Source organism: Pelmatolapia mariae, linkage group LG23 (genome assembly GCF_036321145.2).
Source record: "Pelmatolapia mariae isolate MD_Pm_ZW linkage group LG23, Pm_UMD_F_2, whole genome shotgun sequence".
Lineage (NCBI taxonomy): Eukaryota > Metazoa > Chordata > Actinopteri > Cichliformes > Cichlidae > Pelmatolapia > Pelmatolapia mariae.
In genome coordinates, this window is record NC_086246.1 from 49,441,691 (window position 1) to 49,457,353 (window position 15,663).

The 15,663-nt window shown below is 41.0% G+C and overlaps 1 protein-coding gene and 1 long non-coding RNA gene across 6 annotated transcripts in view; one reads left to right on the forward strand and one right to left on the reverse strand.

The window, feature by feature from the left end:
* Window positions 1–337: 337 nt before the first annotated feature.
* eps15 (epidermal growth factor receptor pathway substrate 15) overlaps window positions 338–15,663 on the reverse strand; it is a 30,878-nt gene continuing 15,552 nt past the window's right edge. For 2 of the 4 annotated variants that reach the window (XM_063467368.1, XM_063467369.1), the window contains exons 16-26: window positions 15,403–15,600; window positions 14,689–15,060; window positions 14,289–14,369; window positions 13,744–13,906; window positions 13,605–13,649; window positions 13,059–13,453; window positions 6,594–6,663; window positions 6,360–6,430; window positions 5,787–5,922; window positions 5,431–5,636; window positions 338–2,554 (exon numbers count right to left, since the gene is read on the reverse strand). In XM_063467368.1, the coding sequence (XP_063323438.1) occupies window positions 2,414–2,554; window positions 5,431–5,636; window positions 5,787–5,922; window positions 6,360–6,430; window positions 6,594–6,663; window positions 13,059–13,453; window positions 13,605–13,649; window positions 13,744–13,906; window positions 14,289–14,369; window positions 14,689–15,060; window positions 15,403–15,600 (1,878 nt within the window). In that variant the 3' untranslated portion in view covers window positions 338–2,413. The remainder of the gene's footprint in view (window positions 2,555–5,430; window positions 5,637–5,786; window positions 5,923–6,359; window positions 6,431–6,593; window positions 6,664–13,058; window positions 13,454–13,604; window positions 13,650–13,743; window positions 13,907–14,288; window positions 14,370–14,688; window positions 15,061–15,402; window positions 15,601–15,663) is intronic. The other 2 variants (XM_063467370.1, XM_063467371.1) reach the window with 2 other exon arrangements.
* Window positions 7,184–10,966, forward strand: LOC134620983 (uncharacterized). 2 transcript variants are annotated; one of them, XR_010092170.2, is made up of 4 exons: window positions 7,184–7,318; window positions 9,063–9,173; window positions 9,776–10,054; window positions 10,566–10,966. It is a non-coding gene; the product is annotated as an uncharacterized LOC134620983 (long non-coding RNA). The 2 variants fall into 2 exon arrangements; XR_010092171.2 differs by lacking the exon at window positions 9,776–10,054 and having other exon boundaries at window positions 7,187–7,318.

Sequence of the window (15,663 nt, forward strand, 5' to 3'; positions counted from 1 at the left end):
GATGTAGAAGGATGGCATGCAGAAAGATGATGTGACAGAGGGTGCTAGGGATAGGATGAGATGGAGGCCGATGATCTGCTGTGGTCATCCCTAAAAGGAGCAGCCAAAAGCATGAGACACTGTGAATCCATGTCACCTCCAGACAATTACTCTCTCGTTATCCCTCCTGACTGACTTCTCTCTAGTTTTTAAGCTCCTCCCGGAGGTTTGCTGTGTCTCCTGGGATCTGGTGCTTTGTACGAGGAGAAACAGGAGGGGCACTATCACGTGTAGATGACAATAGATTAAGAAGATGCTCTGGAAAAAAAAAAATGCACCAACTGCAAAACTACACATTTTTAATATTTATTCTGTTTCAATTAAATGCATTACATGGCCAAAGCCTTCCAATAATGATTTTTCTTACAAGTTAGGAAGTACAAAATAAAATACAATTAGCCTGAAGCTTAAAAAGCTTTATGGATAAGCCTAGAAACGTACAGTAAGTGGTTCTGGTTTTGTGAAATGTGCAGAATTGTTAAAAATGACAGTAACCTGTTTGAATACATGACAATGAAGCAATGAAACTAGTACAACAAGAGACCCGGAGAGCAGACATGCAGCTGTGCTCTCCCATATTTACAATAAACTTCATTGTAAGAGAGCGAGAGCTCTCAGTAGGAAGTACTGCATCAACCACAGACAGTACACTGGTTAGACATGAGAAGAGGAAACTACCTTCTTGCTAAACATTAAAGAAGTAAGAACAGGAAGAGCTGTCCAAAACGTTGTGCATTATTTGATAAGAAATGAGCTAAGGTAATGAGAGAGCACAGGCCTCTCGCACTTCATCGTAGCCTTTCCTCAGCAGAAAACCTTCTGTCACGTTTAGTAAAGGAGCTTTCCTGTGCCGCCGTGTGGCTGTTAACAGGCCCGATAACACAGTGCAATGTGAGCGTGCATCCGAGGTCTTTTGCAAGTTAAATCCCTGCAGATGTCGAGGTGCACGGCCAGAAAATACACCGCTCTAACGAAAAAGTAGAAACACTTAACAGCTTTCACCGTGTTTGTGTAAGACTCTGAAATCCAGGGAGTCTCTCAGAGCAGAAAAGACTCCTGGATAAAAAGAAAAGAAAAGAAAAATCGTACAAATGGTAACAAGTGAAGCACCGACTCTGGCACATGTTGAAATGGGACCAAATGTTCACGTGGTAACATGACAACTGCACGGTTGTATGCTGTAGTTATCCATTCAGCATTCAAGCTGCTGAGGAGCCCTTGAGAGTTTCCCTAAAGGAAATCAATCAGGATTAACGACACAGTTAATGATCAGTTAAGGTAGGATCCACGCTTACAATCATCTACGACAACCTTGCGTTTTGCTACATTCTTTCATGTCGGGCCACAATGAATTGAAACTTTTAGACCGATTTAAAGATCCTAAAGTACTTGAGAGAAACTTAGTTTGCATGTTAGAAAAACAGATCGTGTGCTTTCTGTTCTGCATCCTACTGTAGTGTGCCCTAGTTTTGAATGCAAACCAAGCTGTAGTCATAAAATGTGATGGCTGTAGTTTCATTCCTTATTACCTCCCCCGACACACACACACAAATCAATGCTTTAATGCTCACGACACAGGTGCTACGGTGAGCAAGGTAGGACTGAAATTTCAAAGGAAAAGGTAGCTGTGGCAGATTTGTTCCATTTTAGTATAAATCTACACATTGTACACATTTCACATCTTACAGGAGCCGCAACTTCCAGTTAAACACAAAGAAATGTTGAAATATCCTGACCTACTCTAAATGAAGACAAACAAAAAAAATCATCCTGTACGAGAGTGGGACAAAACATGGTCACTCTGTTAGAAAGGGCCTACAGAGTTATAGAAACAGAACAAACTGGGAAACAGAATCTCCCCAGTTTACTGTGGTTCTTTCAGAAGTTTAATCGAGAGCCAGAAAAGAAAATTAGGGGAATTCTTGAGTTCTGGAAAATTAGCACGTCTATTAAAATCTCATCACAAAGAGAGCTGAGATTTAATGAAATGTAGCGAGTTTGTTTAGTGGTTTCGAGTTCGCGCTACAATAAATTACATTCTGGGGACTTAATGCAGCACTTGCTGCCTAGATTTTAAATGAAGGGAAAACGACGTTAACACTAAAACAAGTTTTCACTTGCACCTTCGTTCTAAAAAGGGGGAAAGAAAAAGGGAAAACGTTACGCTCCTCTGTCAAAACCACGGAGACCAACAGAGGATGGACAGTCAGGGGGGTTGAACGAGTTAGAGATGAGTTTTGAGTCTCTTCATGGGGTCAGCAGGTGATGCTGAATCAGTCCTGTACAATCCCCACTTTGCTTTGGTGCTTTCTGGGCTGGGCCGGGCCAAGCTGTGCCGTGCCGAGCCAGACCAGTAGAGGGGAACGGGGCCTCCTCAGGAGAGTTCAGACTTGCTGAGAGCGATGGCCAGCTCCAGGTCTTCTTGCTCCTGCTGGGTGAGCCTGGCGAGTCGCTCCTTTTCCTCTCGCTCGCTCTCGCGCTTTGCCCACTCTATCATGTCTTCCTCGGTTGGATACTGCTCCATGAAAACAGAGGAAACAAAGAAACATACGCACACAATGGATGCAGTTTTGAAACATTTGAAAACCCACCAGCAGCAGACCTTTTTCCTTCAAAGTGGACACTGACTGATTTGTAATCACCATTTATGTGCCAGTAACCAAAGACAGTGAGTCAGGACGCACAATTGTAGGGTGCCAAAAAATAAATAAATTAAAAAAAATCGTGTATTGGAGTCTAAATTTGTAGTTCTGTGCCCATTCTGAGAGAGGTGCATCATAATGAGGTCTAAAAGAAATCCAGACTTTTGCAGACCTCCCAAACAAATTAGAAAAAAAGAAAAAAGAACAGGAAAGGCGATTGAAATTGATTTCCCTTTATCCAAATGACCAAATGAAAACAGTCCTCCCTCCAACATATATACCCTTGCAAAGTTCCTGCAGCCACATGATCAGGGCAAAAGCAGGGACTGCGATGCTAGAAAAGCCTGAAGACAAACAGGCACAGCTGTAGGACCACAATCACATGCACTTAAAGCTCCACGGTCACAAAAAGAGTAGGAAGGAAATACAGTCCACTGGTTAAATTGGTTAATCATTGCAGACTGTGTAAATATGTTCATTATTCTTAACGAATGACAGACAGAAGCAGCAGAGGTCATCCCACGTGCATCCAGCCATGCAAAGGAGAGTTTCCTAGCAACTGTTTTAGAGCCGATAATAACAGGTCACGGTATGCAGAACATGCACGAGAAGACGTGTACAGAATGTGATGGATCTGACAGAGAACATGCACTTATCAGTTTGCAGACAACATCCCGCCAATTCTCTTAAATATGAATGAAATCAAATATAAATAAGATACATGGAAAGAGAAATGGTGCTTTTTATTCCACAGCTTTAAGAGAAAAAAAAGTATTTGTTTTTCATGTTAAGATACTTTAAAGGATCATTACAGAGTTCTACATGTTTTAGTTCATTTACTTGACAGCTCACCACACTGTAGGTTCTCAGAAACGTGATTTCCTGCTTTCTTTGTATCCGTTTGTCTCGCCGGGTACCAAATATACACACAGATCAACCTGTGGCCAAATGAACCTTCCTTGATATGAATCTGTAATGATTAATAATGCACCGAACTTTATTACTGTTGTGCCTATGTGGTAATTTAGCAGCGCTGCATAACAGTCTCTGTTTGCAGTGGCACTATAATGCAGAAGTTACAGAGCTGACAAGCAGCAGAGGGGTTTTTATGGACTGGGAAATCATCCTAAATGCAACACATGCTTTGGGAAGTTATCAGCAGTAAGCTGAAGCATAGTCCAAACCTCTGATAAATGAACTGAACATGTAAAACACTTGATCCTTTAAACTCAGGGATTCACAGATGGTGATGTCATGGATGCACATAGAAGCCGGAGATGGTGGCCTTGATTCAACACTTTATTAAACTTTAACAGAGGTGTAAAGAAACACAGAGAGAATACAGACAATCTGCTTCTCCACAACACACTGCTGACCACACGAGGGCTCGGACACAAACTAATGAATGAATGAATGGATGGATGGATGGATGGATGGATGGATGAACAGAGGAAAGCCTGTATAAACAAACAGCAGCAGAGTAAAGGGGAAAGGAAATTTTGATGATTTGAGAAACGGTGGAGGCACTGGTGTAAGTCAACGAGAGTCAAAGACACAGTTAGTGCATGCAGGTCGGCGACTGACAGGTACATGCGAGGGTGCTCACGTGACAGGAGAGGATCAACAGTGTTCTGATGTGATGCAACTTCTCAGTTCATTTCCATGCAGCATTAAAAAGGGTTGAACTAATAGAACTAATTTGACCACCATCACCCGAAGATTAACCCACACAATCATCTTCCTCTTGGTTCCTTTTATTTATATCATGTTAGATATATTAATTTTGGAAGCACATTAATGAATGAGAGGAAAAAGAAACCCCTCCACCATTCTTTGGGTTTAAGTTTTCACAGCAGCCCGCACTTATTTAATGTGGTATTTCTAGGCGAGGTTAGGTGTTTATCCCAAATCAGTGATGTTAAAAACAGCAACTTACTGAAAAAGTTTGGAGGTATAAAGAGTATGAATGCAGTACTCTGCAGCTCATGAGTCAAGGTCAACTGATGCCACTATGCCCCATGGGTAGGGAAAATTTCCCTGAGACAAATTTAGTGTTAAAAGAAGCATAAAAACTCGGATAATTACATCAGTAATTATTGGATTAGACTCTAAACTTGCACAGGAAGTAATGTCAATGTGACAAAGTTGGGATGGCTAATAAAAAGCCAAATACAAGCAGCCTGTCATCTCTCCATTCACTGCCAAACATTCTGGACTTATATATAAATGTATCTATAATTTCTATGCATTTCCTCACAAAGTAAGAGTGCATCTTCAGTCATAGAGTTAAATGAGGTGAAATCTCATTATGAATCCATTATAGAGCGGGGTGAAAAGAAATGTTTACAGGGTTAGACAGCATTGTATTATTAACAATAGTCTAAAATATACACAAGCAGCAGAAATGCAAAAGAAAGCAAAAGAAAACCCAAAACAAAACAAAAATACAAGATTTACAAGATTTTATTGTTTTAACTGGGAGAAGCGTATGAATCATGTAACATTACGAGCCCATGCTACCGTGTGAAGCTTTTAATAAGCTGGTTAGTTCACTTTAAGGCTCGTCACTGGCAGTGGATGGAGTGATTTCAAAAGCTGGCCTGATTTGCTCGGAGGGTGTATCCTTATTGAGTAACTACATGTTGGTTTACAAGGAGGAAAAAAAAAAAAAAAAAGAGCGAGAGAGAAGAGGGTGTGACTATTGACATTCAGGTGGAGGTGAGGGAGATGGGGAGAGGGAGTTGCTCACTTTGTCAAAGCTGGCAAATCCGTCAGCTTCCCGTGCGTTGCGGCAAGGAGGGGAGGAGGGGGCGAAGGGGTCGGCTAAAGGATCCTTTGCAGGCAGGGAGGAGGAGGAGGAAGAGGAGGAGAAGTCTCCTGAAGTCTGTGGCATGAAGTTTCCTCGTCGATGGAAGGAGTCGGAGGACTCCGTTCTATTGATGGATGATTTCTTACCTGACAGGGCACAGACAGGCAGACTCAGCAAAGGCAGGTTTTATTTCATGAACACTGTTGGCACATCCCCAGACGTGTGATAGCTGCAACAGCTCCAACCGAACAGAGTTACATGCACTTTTTGTTTTCTGGATAACAGGATTAACTGACCTGGAGGTGGAGGAGGAGGTCTGGTAGGCGTACCCGTTTTTGGCGGCAGGGCTGGGGGCACATCAGAGCTGGCAGGTTGGCTCTCTTCCTGGAAGAGGTTCCTGCTGTCGACTCCAAACTGGTCAGCACCATTTGACTGGAATGAAAAGGTCCAACCAAATCAAATATATCTATTACATAAGCAGGAAGGCGCATGGATTTACTTAAGAACAGCACAGAGGCTGTGTCATCACTCGCAAGCTCTGCTGCACATCAGTAAAACCTCGATATATGAAGGTACAGGTACTGTGGTGTAAACAGCAAGTGTGAAATTAGTGTTTCCACACCGAGTTCACAAGAGCTCTCTGCACAGTAGCTCAGCAAATACCCGGAGAAGGCCACAGGATTTACTACTATGCAGAGACAGAGGCATTTTTGTGCATATAGATTCCTTTCCATGCATACACGGGGCTTTTTATAGTTGCAAATATAAACCAAAACTAACACTAAACTGGATAATTATTTATTATATATGATGTATATACGATGCACAAAACGACGTGATAGAGGATATATTAAAAATCTGGAAATTACCTTTGCCAAAGCACTGAAATCTGCAAAGCCTCCTCCAAATGACTCATTACCAAACACAGCAGCAAACGGATCTGAAACATCAATGAAAAACGACCGAGTGCATGAAATCAGCAGCACTTCAATGCCTCATCCAGCATCTTATTAACAGAAAAGCACATTTTACTTTATTTATTTTTCATTATTTTCTTATTTGCTGCTATGAGTTCTGTCCCCAGTGGGTGGTGCCATGTGTACCTGCATCTGAGGAGGCACTCACTGTAGTACCACCGGGAGCAAAAGGGTCATTGGATGCTGCGGTGTCCTTCTAAACACAAACAAACACATCAGACGTTTTTATAATCCAGCCTGAGTGGACAAATATGGAAGAAATATAGTGTCATCAGAATCCAACTATTTTTAGACATTGAATTTATAACACTGAATTTTTATCCTCCAAATTTCCCTGCAAAAAATATTCACCTGCAAAAATTCGCCTGCAAAAAATTCACCTGCAAAAATTCACCTGCAAAAATTCACCTGCAAAAAATTCACCTGCAAAAATTCACCTGCAAAAAATTCACCTGCAAAAATTCACCTGCAAAAATTCAACTGCAAAAATTCACCTGCAAAAGTGATGACCTTAAATGACCCAAGCCAGAGCAATCAGCACTAGATCGAGTCGAGCGGCTCTCAGCCAATTAAATTACGCTGTTTGATCACATGACATGTTAGCCGGCAGTGTCTTCTGAAAAGAGAGCTGTTTAGAGGTGAGTGATTAAGTTTTTCTCCTAAATAGAGATCATTACAGAACGCCTAGTCCTACTTAAAATACCATTCATTTTTCTTTTATCATCTACTCGAACTGAGGAAAACGTTTGACTAACTCAAAGAAAATTTCCGCGCCTCCCCTGCCTGTCTGCAGAGGCAGTTTTGAATTCAGGAGCGGCATGATGGCAGCGGCAAACCCTGGCGGTTCTCCGGTAAGTATATTATGTTTTATCTTCAAGTTTGTCTTTTGAAACGTTAATTTTATTTAAATCCGTTGGTCACGTATAAGGTACACAGACGGGGTCTTTGCTCAACTCGTCTGATGCGTGTCTCACTAAGCGCTACATGCTAGCATCCTGCTAACCGAGCTAACCTTTACATGCTGTGCTCTACAAAATAGGATACTCGGTACAAAACCATAATCCGCAGATATTGATAGATAGACGAACACTGCAAATATAATGTGGGAAACGAGAACGGCATTGGGTTAAGGGGTAAAATACACTATGAATAAAGCCATAGAGTGAATGGCTGCCATGGTTGCAGAACGGCCTGATTTAATGACTAGAATGGGGAAGAGTGAGGAGAAGTGAACCAACCAAAGCCACAAAACACGGTCAGGCAAGGCGGGAATAGGGCAGTGATATGTCCGTCAGTATGAAGTTGGTGTGTGCTTTGGTGAACAAAAACTCGAGACCCGTAGCAGGAAGATGGGAGACTCGTGTTTCACTGGAATAGTGGTGAATTAAAACATCATTTGTTGGGGAAATTTAGGTGTAAATGCATCCATACAGGCGAGACAGAGGCAGACCAGGCAGTGAAGAAAACAATGCACACATTAGAAATATTAAAACGGAAATATGGGATTAATATAACATACAATTAGGGAAAATTAAAGGAACACAATGTAAATTATACTGTAAAGTCATTAAAACAGCATAACCTGATTAAAAGAAACATGTAATTGGGTAGGATGGTGATGATGATGATGATAATAATAATAATAATAATATTAAAAAAACATGTACAAGATGGGCATGTATACTTGTACCCAGAATTTAACAACTATAAAGTTGTGGCATGCCAGTACCTTACCCCATCCATTATATCCACACTTTCAGAAAAGGATATGGTCAATATCTTTACAAATACTATCTAAACTTAAACAGATAGCATAAGTTAAACGGGATATTCCCTCTGCGCTCTCCTAGAGTGAATACATCAAATTAAACAAATAAGTAGTCTATGGCATTTAAAAGTGGTTACCTACAATTCTGAAATGATAATACTAATTCTTATTGATGATGATATTGTATTTGAAATCCTGGTGTAACACTGAACCCGACATCATAAAATGATTACCCTTGTAATGTCAGGGAGCTACAACCAAGGAGGGAAAATATTACTATCTCACCCCTTGTATCCAATTACATAACAGCACTGCTTAGTAAAGGTGTTGAATTAGCTGGGTCGCTCAGTTTGGGGAAAATTGTGGGGAGCCTGCAAGGGCCTCAACTTCTCCATTCCCACAATGTGCAACAAATGGGCACAGCTGATCTTCAAGAGTGGAACATCGGCCAGTTACTTCCAACTTTAACGTGTTTTTGCAAAAGTATTCTTAAAATTGTCTCTTTACACAGATCATAATGATACAAGATGGCACTTGTGTAATTTCCTATAAATTCAATAAATCTAAATAATTGTTATCAACCCAGTAAATCCTGAAAAATGTTTTAACAGCTGTGTTAAATTAAACTTCATACTGACACATGCTGGAAAGTGCATTCATGAGACAATTCATGTTTTATGCCTTCTAGAGCAGTAGCAATCAAAGACTTTAAGGATTCTTTTACATTTTTTAAAAACACTCTGATTAAGGCATAAGTTGTTCTTTATCATCAGATCTAAGTTTGTTTAAAGCTTCGAATGTTTTGGGGTACTCTTCTTTGTTTTCAGGGTTCGTGGCAACCACGGATGGGAAAATGTGGAGGTTGCACGGCTGATGTTTACTGTTCGTGGCACAGGAAGAGGCAGTTTCATTTCAGGAATGAGTGTGCACAATCAAAGGTTTGTTCTCATAAAATACTGTCAACCTCAAATGTTTCTGACATAAGATGGAAGGTGTTGCAGCTTTATTTCCATTATTTAAAAATACATAAACATTTAAAGGGTATAGTTTTATGAAAAAAGTTTTATAGTAATATGTCTTTAGAGAACAGTGCCCTATCCAGCAGGATATATTGTCTGATATGTGTCAGGTGTTTTTTGTTTTGTTTTGTTTTTTGTTGTTGTTGTTGTTTCTTTCAATTTCCATTATTTACCCCTCAAGGAAGAAAATATTGGACAGGTCCTACAAACCCCAAAGAGCCTTCAGGACTCTGCCCTATTTTTAGTTATTCACACACCTTTTCCAGTCTGTTACTTCCTTCCCTGAATGTTCATTCTGTGTTAATGGTCTGGTTGTCATCTCATGTATTGCCACTGATCATCACAACCCTTTTGACACCTTTTAAGTGATATGCCTGGGTCCTTCCTACATGCCCTGATAATGTATTATTACTGTTGTCATGCACACATTTCATGTAGGGTTAGAAACAAGCAGGGAATTTCTCATACACACCAAAAGAAAGGCCATACCTAATTTAAATATTTTTTATATATTATTTCAGAATAGAGCGACTGTGGGGAGACCTCTGGGTGGCCGTTACATGCATTTACTACGATGTTCTTCACAACCCTGAGGAAGAAGGCCTTCTTGACATTTCAAATGCTGCACACCTCTTTTGCTGCCATTACATCTTTCTTCCTCGACTAGAGGATAATTTTAATACATTTTGCAGTGGATGGGACAACCATCCACTGCGAACAGAAAACAACATGAGTCCCCCAACCAGCTGTGGGAGTTGGGTCACAGATATTACCCTGTTCCTGTTCCAGAAAACACACAGGTAAAGGTGCACATTTTTAGTACTCATTGATTCTCTTACAGAGAATGTGATGATTTTATGGATAATTAAAGTCAGCCATAAATCCACACAACAAGCTGAAAGTCAGTGATGCTGCTCGGTTTGCAGTCCTGAATATCACGGCACAAGCAGGATTCACTGCACTGTTAATGTTAGCTATGTTATATTGCTGCCTCTGTTCGGTGGTGTCGAGCCAAACGGACTTTAACGTGTGTTTGAACGAGCTGACGGTTCACTCGTTAAGCTGAAAGAAAGATGCTTTAATCACAGGAGTCACACATGTGTCCACTGGACCATCTGGAACTCTTCTTGTTTAGCACTCGTAATAACACAAACACTAAATCCTCCTTCTCTTGTGCTGTTTTGTAGCAGTGTATACACCTGAGACTGTCACCTGTCTGTCCTGCACTCTCTCTCTGTTTCTTTCTCTCTGATTGTGGAATAAAAGTATGAACATGTATTTATAAGTTACACTTGTGTTTGAATCCTGCAGCTTATCACACATTTGATTTCCATGTGTGACAACTGCAAGTGTCCAGAGTGAGGACAGACTGAGGGACCCACTGCTGCACATCATCTGTGAGGCTTTGCACCCCTGATGATCCACCAGGACAAACTCAGCAGTGTGTGAGGAAGAGGAGGAGGAAGAGCCAGCAGCAGCTGACAGATGGAGAGAATAGACAGACTGTTCCCTGTTTGTGAAGGACTGCTAGGAAAGTTTAACATAACTAATTATCTGTCCTGAATCAGTCTTATTAGGTAATGTTCAAATAATGTTATCATCCCAGTGTTTTCAGTGTGGGAGAAAGTACTCAGGGCCTTCAAGTTACACACTATGAAAGGCAGCAACAAGTTTAATGTTCAGAAACCTAAAGTATGTATCAGCAGCAGAATGGAGCTAAAAATAAATGTTTGTTTCAGTTCTATGAAGCTTTGAGTATTTTGGATTAGTATTACTGCTGTGTTTGTTGCATCATATTGCTGTAATTGTTTATATGCTTTATATACTCAGAGGTAAGTTGATCTATAGTGTTACATCATATTCTATAAGGATGTTATGTGTTTGTATACTTTCTGCCCAGTTTGACCCATTTAGCAGAAGTCAGCCTGTTTAAGGCTCTGATATCTATTCTGTATGACTTAAAGCAGTTATGACATGGTCTGATTTTCTCACCCAATAAAGGAATATTTCATATATCAGTCTACTCTTCATTCTATCAGCAACAGTTATCACAGCTCGTACATTTCCTTTTTACACATATATGTGAGCATTGAGCCAAATTTAGTAATGCCAACATATCAAACGAACAACATTTGTCTCATATATAATACATATACACTGTCAAACATATTTGTCTTTGAGTGAAGATTTAAGGTGATAGGACTTATAAATAACTGGAACTTGAATCTTTACTGAAGCTCAGTGTTAGACACAGAGTTCACTCACATGAATTTCACTCACATGTGCTGTACCAGTGTACCTGCACATGTGATGTGACAATAGAAGTGATTTGATTTGAGAGTTCAAACTCACTGCTGTAATAACTTATAATGATTAATATAATAACTATAATATTGGCCATATCATATTTACACTGACTTTAGTCTCATGAACAACATTGGCTAATTGTTATTTACTAGCTAATCCTAAATGACTGTTCAGTACAGATATGAAGGCCAACAATCATGTTTTACAGTCCTGTGGTCTCAGCCTCAGATACTTATTAAATCACACAAAGCTCGTGTAGAAACAAACACACGAACAAAATATGTTCTCCTTCATTTCTGTCAAACAAAGCTGTATGAAACGTTTCCAGCGGTTGGTGTTATGGTTGCTAGGCAACCTGGGCAGCGCGACGGCGGCTAGACCGTCCCATTTCACGAGCCTCGCACTTCCGGCCTTAGCGGTCTTTGAGTACGCGGCCCTTGAGGATCGTTGAGGCTGCGTACTTTAAGGCTGCAGACCCTGAATTGGGATACAGCCCCTGAATTGGGATACAGCCTTAATCCCTCACCTCTAAACAGCTATCTTCTAGGAGACACACTGCTAGCTAACAATGTCATGTGATCAAACAGCGTAATTTAATTGGCTGAGAGCCGCTCGACTCGATCTAGTGCTGATTGCTCTGGCTTGGGTCATTTAAGGTCATCACTTTTGCAGGTGAATTTTTGCAGTTGAATTTTTGCAGGTGAATTTTTGCAGGTGAATTTTTTGCAGGTGAATTTTTGCAGGTGAATTTTTTGCAGGTGAATTTTTGCAGGTGAATTTTTTGCAGGTGAATTTTTGCAGTTGAATTTTTTGCAGGTGAATTTTTGCAGGTGAATTTTTGCAGGTGAATTTTTTGCAGGCGAATTTTTGCAGGTGAATATTTTTTGCAGGGAAATTTGGAGGATAAAAATTCAGTGTTATAAATTCAATGTCTAAAAATAGTTGGATTCTGATGACACTATATTTCTTCCATAGACAAACACGCTAACCTGTAACGTGATTTACTACAACTAGAGCATCTACATCAAACAAAAACATAACAGTTCCTCTTTTGGCCACCAGTATTTTAACTCTTTCTGAGCCAATAAGGGAAGAATACTAACACATCGTTTTAATTACCATAGTTTATGTATTTACTTCTGAAGAGATTTTAATGTAAATATATAAACGTATTCTATAACCAGAGGGCTAAGATCCAAACTTTGGGACTCATTGCTATAAATTAGCTTCTGCTTCCTCTTAACAATTTACATGTCAGCGATTTTAACACATTTCTACGCTTTTAAACTATTATACAGAATATTTTATATAAAGTATATATAATAAAGTGGATGATAAGTGGACAATAAGGCCTATACGCTTGGTGCTTCTAAAATCACTGCAAACCTTTAGAATGGTAATAAAACATCTGGGACAAATAATTATATTCCTTACAATTCTGTCACAAAAATCTTACTCAACACACTGTAAACAGGTTTTATTAGCGGGTCGACTCACCACAGCCAGATCAGAGCTCGGCGGGGAGCTGCTAAAAGGATCCTTGTCTCCATCTTGAGAACCAAACGGGTCTGCCTCCTTTGTGCTGGTTATTTTGCCTCCAAACGGGTCTGAATCAGCTGTGTTGTTCCCTTTAGAGCTGAACGGATCGTTGGATGCTGCCGCTGGATTGGTGGATTTGGAGGCGAAAGGATCCGGACCCGCTGGTACGGCTGCTGTATCGTTCACCTTGGCTGCAAAGAGGTCTGGCTCCGGCACGCCAGAAGTGGTACCAAAGGGGTCAGCTGAAGCAGAGAAAGGGTCCTCTGAGGAAAACGGGGTGCTGGAGGTTTGTGTGAAGAAAGTGTCTGCAGCAAAGGGGTCTGAGCCTTTGAATGGATCTCCTCCAAAAGGATCTGATTTAACATAAACAGCAGCAGAAACATAATGAATAATATAACCCACTAGAATCAGATCACACTCGTCAGATGGGACATATATATATATAAATAAAACAATGCTGTGCTTGTGTGAGATTTATTGCTCATTAAATACTTTGAGCAGTACCTCCAACATCTGCTTTTCCAAAAGGATCTTCTTTGAAAGGATCGTCTACAAAGGAAAAACACACCATCAGTCTGCCAGTGTTCATCAAGCATTAAAAACACTGTTTTTTCCATCTTGATTTTTCACGATGAGGTCTTACGATCGGTAAAGGGGTCTGAATGAAAGAAATCCATCTCAGGCAGGGAGGGAGGGCTGCCCTGTGGTGGCAAGGAGCGAGGGCCAGGCTGAGGTGGAGAGGGGGAGGTGGTTGTTTCTGTTGGCTCTGTAGGCTCCTGTTTGCTCTCTGGCTCTGGTGAAGCAACCTGTCGCAGAGAGGCACGGCGCTCTGAGCATTACAGTGAATCATGCATCATGGTTATGGAGGGGGAGGGGTTTTAACACCCATCTGATGATTTAACACAACTATCAGCCTAAATTCTTCTTTGCTGTCTGCTGTCAGTCTATGCACTTGTCTGGCACGCTGCATGTCCAACATCTCATATCTGTTTCTGGTATAAACAGCTTTTCACAGACAACATTTCAAAGAAATGTGGGTAAAACAAACATCCCAAATGTCACACTTGATGACAATGAAAACAAATACTAATGATAAAAATCAAGAAGAAGAACAGAAGAATACAAGGAGTCACAAAGATGCTGTTTATTGGTTTTCATGGGTATACCTGAATAACTCTGTGACTTTACCTTCGGTGGGGTCTCCTTAGGTGACTCCTTTGCATCATCTGTAACCTCAGAGGAGACGTCAGGCGCAGGGCTGCTGTGTTCCTGGTTAGAGAACAGAAGCACAACTTAAAAGCACAGCATCTGATGTTTTTTTGATAAAAGCTTTGAGTTAAAGCGACGGAGTAGCTCATCTGGTTTATGACCATCACAATTTTTTGTAATGTGTAGGTTACATGTTTTTGTTGTCGCTGGACATAGTTTCCTTTGAGACTCACTTTGATTATTTTGAGATTATCTGTGATGTTTTCCATGTCACAAGAACACAGCACAGTTGTAGCATGCATTAGGCTTTACAGCGGTGTCTTTCCACATTTAAAACTACTGTAAGAGTGCTTCTTATTATTATTCATGTAGTTTTTACCCTAACATTGCTCTCCCAGGGCTTGGCAAGGCTCGACAGACTGTACATATCAGTGTAAAGATCATCCAAGGCATCATGTTTCTGCTTTTCATCTTCCCCAGCTTTTGGACTCTCTTCGTCCTTCTCGTCTTCCTTTTCTTTCTCATTCACGCCACCTCTCTCCTCTGAATCTGAATGCTCTTCCACTCTCAGTTCTTTAAGGTCCTCCTGGAAGAGGTCCCTCTGGAAGAGGTCCCCATGGTGGAGCTCTGCAGCGGGGCCTGCTGATCCATTGACCATGACAGGAGAGCTGTCCTCAAGGGCTCTCTTCCAGCTGAGCTGAGCAGTCACTGATCGCTCCTCCACCTGAAGGTCGTTCAGTTTCTGTTGGACCTACATGCCAGAAGAATATTTTTTAAAAATGGCATGATTAAAGAGCAGAGACAACACTTAAACACAGATATTATGAATTCTGTAGGCAGTGTACACAGAAAGTACAGCATTAGGAACACACTGGTGGAGCCACAGCAGTGGTGCTCCATCTGTCCACACAGAAATTCTGGAAGTGCTCAGTATAATCACTGTAGCTATTATTATGTTTGGGTATATAACAGTTGTGCAGCCTGCTGATTACAGTCGGAAAATAAAATTTCCATCAGCTGCGTAGGTGACAGAAAAATGAAAAAATGTTTTCTCTGCAGACATGCTGTACGAAACCAGGGAAGAGCTTTTAACCTGTGCAACTTGTGTGAAAGAGTCACGCACAGACTCCTGAAGAGGAGTGAGCTGCTCCTGGGCAGCCTGGACCTTCTCCTGAAGTTTCCGGCTCTCCTCCTGCAGAGCCAAAAGCTCCTCTCGGGCCTGGACCAGCTCCTCCTCATACTGACATATCCTTTGTTCCTGCTCCTCGTGCTCTGACTGCAGAGATGAGATCTGAAAGGAAAGTAACCAGAATTCTAGGTAATTACACAGCTCCTCAAAAGGTTACCAAAAAAA